The sequence below is a fragment of the Olea europaea genome, unplaced genomic scaffold (genome assembly GCF_002742605.1).
Source record: "Olea europaea var. sylvestris unplaced genomic scaffold, O_europaea_v1 scaffold2909, whole genome shotgun sequence".
Classification (NCBI taxonomy): Eukaryota; Viridiplantae; Streptophyta; class Magnoliopsida; order Lamiales; family Oleaceae; genus Olea; species Olea europaea.
The window spans coordinates 10,996-16,626 of record NW_019247660.1 but is presented as its reverse complement, the minus strand read 5'-3'; the positions used below and the strand labels follow the sequence as shown (position 1 = coordinate 16,626).

The following is a 5,631-nucleotide window of genomic DNA, read 5'->3' as shown; positions in this document are numbered from 1 at the left end:
TCTTGAAAGTGTAACTCCAAAGTTTTCGTCAAAATTCTACTTGTCAGGTAAGCAATGGCTTGCCTTAACTTGTCATTGAAGAAATTGAAAATGTTTGAAGCCTTGTTGGCTTATATAATTGTGGCCTAGTCGGCTTATATGATTGACTATTAGAGGATCAACAATTGCATAGGCGCACATAATAACTATATTGAAAACTCTAGCTGTGTGATGATTTGAGATATTTTGTATTTGTTTTTTAGGTTAATCATTGAGCATCAGATATAGACTCATACACCATGCCTCCTAAATATGAGTCTGGTGCTCAAAAGAGAAAAAGGAAACGAACTGAGATTTCATTAATTCAAAGTCAAGCAGGGGATATTGGCAAGTACTTTAAAAGCAACAATATAAATACGTTGAATGAGGATGAAGTAGAGATTCAACCTGCATGTGTTAATGAAGTAGATCATAAGGATGAAGAAGTGAGTCAAGCTGCCTATGTTGTAGTAGATGATAAGGAAGAAAAGGTGATGAAACATGCATGTATTAATGAAGTAGATGACAAGGAAGAAGAGGGTTGCTCTTCTCTAAATTTGGATGATCCCGGGAATTGGAAAATTATTGATCAGAGAACAAGAGATTACTTAGTTGAAAGGGGTCCAAAAAGAGTTGATGACATCTCGTTTCCGAAAGATTGTACAAATAGGCATTTTGATTCTTCACAATATAAGCAATTGCTACGAAATGGGTAAACAATTGATAGAAGATGGCTAGTCTATTCAATATCTATGGACAGGATCTTTTGCTTTTGTTGTAAGTTGTTTAAAACAGTAAAAAATGCTACCAGAGTTGGACAACTTGGTAACGATGGATTCAAAGATTGGCATAATTTGCATCGGTCTATTAAAAGTCATGAAGGAAATGAAGAGCATTTATGTTGCATGACTAGCTGGATTGAATTGGAAAATAGGCTTCGAACAAAAACTACAATTGATAAAAGCGTTGAATTGTTGATCGATGCGGAAAGAGAACATTAGAGGCATGTACTAACAAAGATAATCGCTATTGTAAAAAGACTCGCCAAAAACACCTTGCCATTTCGAGGAGATGATGAGAGGCTAAATGTTGAGAACAATGGTCTGTTTTTACAAATGGTGAAAATAGTTAGTGAATTTGATCCAATAATGAAAGAACACCTTCGGCGGGCTAATGCAAAAGAGATTCAATACACGTATCTTGGCAAAAAAATTCAAAATGAGTTGATACAGTTGTTAGCTAATGAGGTGAGAAATGCAATTGTCAAGAAAGTTAAACATGCAAAATATTTTGCAGTTATACTTGATTGTACTCCAGATGCAAGTCATGAGGAGCAGATGTCGTTAATAGTACGATTTGTAGATGATTCGGCAAACTTACCTATAGTTGAAGAACATTGGCCTAAATTCTTGAAGGCAGATGACACAACAGGACTTGGACTGACAACCGAGCTTCAAAAGGCTTTGATCAAACTCGATCTGAATATTGATGACATTAGAGGGTAAGGGTATGATAACGGATCCAACATGAGTGGGAAGTACAGAGGTGTGCAAAGAAGAGTACTTGAAATGAATCCCTGAGCTTTCTATACTCCATGTGGCGCTCATAGTCTAAATCTAGCGTTATGTGATATGGTGAATTGTTGTTCCAAAGCTGTATCATTCTTTGGAGTGATACATCGCATCTACACTCTGTTTTCATCTTCTACCAAGCGATAGCAAATTTTTAAAGATAATGTAAAAGGGTTGACAGTAAAGCCGTTGTCACAAACACGTTGGGAAAGTCATGTTGAGAGTGTGAAACCTATAATGGAGCAAACTGCACAGATAAGAGAAGCATTACTTGATTTGGCTGAAACTAACGAAGATCCTAAAATAAAGAGTGAAGCCGAGTCGTTGGCAACACATGAACTTCAGGATTTTGAGTTCTTGCTTGGCATGATAATCTGGTATAGGTTGTTGTATGCAGTCAATATTGTGAGTAAATTTCTTCAAACTGAATCCATGGACATTGATCATGCGATCGACCTATTGAAAGGACTTGTTTCATTTCTTGAAGATTATAGAGAAATTGGATTTGCCATTGCCAAGGATGAAGCGACAAAAAAGGCAAATGAAATGGGAATTGAAGCTGTATTTACAGAAAAACGCATAATTCGAAGAAAAAAACAATTTGATGAAAACTGTAGTAATGAGGTAAAGCAATCAGCAGAAGAATCATTTAGAGTTGAGTACTTTGTTTTTATAATTGATCAAGCTCTATCTTCTCTGAGGACTCGATTTGAACAATTCAAACTATATGATGATATATTTGGATTTTTGTTTAATTTGAAGAGGTTAAGGAGTGCAACTTTATCAAGTTTGTTGAACTATTGTATGAATCTTGAGAAATATCTTGAACATGATGGGCTTTCAGATATCAGTGGAGATGATTTGTGTTCGGAATTACAAGTCTTGAAGATTTATTTACCAAATGAAGCAATAAGAGTAATTGAAGTGCTACACTATTTGAAGACATTGGATGTTTGTTTTCCAAATGCTTATATTGCTTACAAAATTTTGTTAACCGTACCGGTTACAGTTGCATCTGCGGAAAGAAGTTTCTCGAAATTGAAGTTGATCAAGACTTATCTCCGATCAACTATGTCACAAGAAAGATTAAACGGGTTGGCTATGTTATCAATAGAAAAAGAAATGGTTAAGCAGCTAAGTTATTCAGATTTGATTGATGTTTTTGCCTCTAAAACAGCAAGACGAATAGTATTTAACTAATTGTTTGAAATTTTTGGTTTGATGGTTTATAATATAATCGTTTCTATGATATATTTCGTTGTTGTTTTAATGTTAGTTTTTTTAAGTTAGCAATGAGTCGCATAATCACTACAACAAATTTTAATGCACGCCGTAAAAAGTCATTTACGGCATACAGGCGCATGCCGTATAAAGCCATGCCGTAAATGCTCGCATTCTTTTACGGCGTGCATTGCATGCAGTAAATAACGAAAGGCACGCCGTTAATGCACTTTTTACGGCGTGCAAATGCACGCCGTAAATACTTCAACTTTTTACGACTTCTTTCTATTACGACATGCACATGCACGCCGTAAAAACTCAATTGTTTACCTTTTACGGCGTGCACCTGCACGCCGTAAATGTGAATTTTATTTTTAAAAATTATTTATTTATTTAATTACGAACAAGCTTATAATAATTAAAAGATTTATATATACCAACACATATAATATAATCATGTTTTCCATAATTCCAATAAATAAAAGTATTAAGTGCGATCAAATACAATATACCAAAATGTAGAGTTAATCTCAATGATTACTAAGAACATCATTAGCCTAGCCAAAAAGTTGATATCAATTTGCCAAAAGTATTGATTACTACCCCAAAAAAAGTTGATATCAATTTTATCGACAAGCAAGCATTTGGACCAGTTTTGTAGCTTGTAATAGGGTCAGTAGATGTCGAATTGCTGCATGCCATATGCTTTATTTTGCAGTAGTGTCCACTCTTCAGTTGCTTCAAGTCTCCACAACAACAATCATCCAACAAAGATTACTATATGCCTCATGGTCAAGTTGTCGGGAACCTGCATGGCTTTCTTAGTTAGATACAGTTAAATTTTTTTCCTCTCTACCGTACAAACCAAAAATGGAACAAAGATTATATACCAAGATTAAACTGAAAACGCACGTTAAAAAAACTAGAAAACTTACAGTCAATGGATAAGAGGAGATTCTTCCTTCCAGTGTCTGCATTTTCAATTGCAAATGACACAGAAGAAGAAAATCATCCACGCAAGATTTGGATGCTTGCATTTTCTCGAAATCCATTGATTGCACTTTGAACCTAGGACAAAAAGAATAACGCAGAGAAGATAAATAGTTGATCACCAACCATCTTGTATAAACCAATTTATTCAGATAATCATAATGATAGAATAAGTGGAATTGGAAAGGGTGATTCAACACACAATCAAAGAAACTTAAATTGAGCTACAGTTATGGGCCCAAAGGATTTATTTGAACTAACATATTGTCAATCAAGAACATTTGAGTCTGAGAGAATATTTTTCAGAAAATTTACCTCTAGAAATAATAGTTAAAGAAATCTATATGCCTTTGTATTTTGAAGGCATATATATCAGTAGCCTTTGAAAGAGCCGTATACAACAAGCAATTTGTTAACTTCTCTAAAAAGAAGCATGCCATTAGGAGATGAAGTATCGAAAGTCATGCGTTGAGCTTTGTTTAACACAAACTCAGCCATGAATTTCAGCAATGGTGTTGTGACCTGCAAAAATCAATCATAAGGTTGTAAAAGTGAGTTTCATTCGTGTAAAGCAAAAATACAGAAAAAATGTTATCTTCCTCTATAATTACAGAAGTTTCTTCTTTCTTATGTGTTCAGCTTGGGGGTGCATGTAAATACCTTCCTGGCATTCCCCATGTCAAGCATCAACAGCAGCTGGAGCAGGGCAGCTTGTGACGGAAGGGTCGACTCAGAATTTTGGAGCAGCAGCCTTCCAATTCTACATGTATTTGCTAGATATCTGTACAACTAAAATGAGTTCTGACCACATAACGTAACTTACTACTCATAACAAAATGTCGCAGTATAACTTAAACCACTTTAGCAACCTTTACATTATGCTAACAAGGGACAAACGCACCTATCTAACTAAGGAGCTCAACTTTGATTCCATTATGTTCAACCTTTTTTCCAGCACTTGGCTCAACAAAAATATGCAAAGATGCAGAATAAATATGCACCCACCTGATGGCAATTATCAATTTTGACATCGAAATTAACACAGAGATAAAAATATGTGATTTTGTCTCTAGTAAAAACTGGTTGTTTAAAAATTATTTCAATGCTACGCAAAAACAACTCGAAGCACATTTATGGCACAAATTAACTACCAAAAAAATCTAGGCTTAACAATATTTATACATGCTTCTGCAGAATCAGCTGAAGTTTAAGCAATAAATTATTCTCGTTTATATAACAGCACCAACTATGGCAATAAGCATATAAAACACCAAGTTTCTAGATATAAAAATACACCATCGATGTCCATCACTGACACTCCAATATCAGAGCATTATACACATTCTGTGAATTGGTACTATCCCAAATAGAATAAAATTTGCTGAGCACCATGATAAACAATAAATTTAAACCTGCTTCCTGGATTTTCCATTTGAAAATGTAATTGATACATTGCATGCTGGCTTGAAGGCTCCAATTATAAAATTCTGAACAGAAAATCACAATTACGATAATATTAAAAAATCACTGTAGCATAGCGGTAATTGCCTAAATAAAAATAAATAAATAAAAAAAGAGGTGCCATGGAGATTTAAGTTAGAGCTGAAACTTCAGCATGTTGAGACTATCGAATTCCCAAATAGGAAAACCTGCAACAATTTTCCATTCAAGGTCAAGCTTCAATTACCTGCAACAAATAGAAAGCATATGCATTTTCATTATTAATCAAAAATGAACTCTTAATCAAGGAATATAATATATCTTATGCTTTTTGGGAGGTCAAACAAAGTATGTTCTGAAAGAAAGATTAATCAGATAGACGTGAAAAATT

At 34.4% G+C, this 5,631-nt stretch overlaps 1 protein-coding gene across 1 annotated transcript; it reads left to right on the top strand.

Annotated features, from left to right (window-relative positions):
* Positions 1-512: 512 nt before the first annotated feature.
* LOC111384400 lies at positions 513-1,523 on the top strand. Its single transcript, XM_023008675.1, has 3 exons — positions 513-678; positions 814-880; positions 1,058-1,523. Exons 1-3 carry the CDS (start codon positions 513-515, stop codon positions 1,521-1,523), a joined length of 699 nt encoding a protein of 232 aa, XP_022864443.1.
* The last annotated feature ends 4,108 nt before the right edge of the window (positions 1,524-5,631 follow it).

What these genes read in the sequence shown, in the direction of transcription:
- LOC111384400 (XM_023008675.1), top strand. Translation starts at nt 513, where the DNA reads ATGAAACATGCATGTATTAATGAAGTAGATGACAAGGAAGAAGAGGGT. An exon ending in CATCTCGTTTCCGAAAGATT is followed by an intron (nt 679 to 813) that starts GTACAAATAGGC and finishes TGTTTAAAACAG; the next exon opens with TAAAAAATGCTACCAGAGTT. An exon ending in GATTGGCATAATTTGCATCG is followed by an intron (nt 881 to 1,057) that starts GTCTATTAAAAG and finishes TATTGTAAAAAG; the next exon opens with ACTCGCCAAAAACACCTTGC.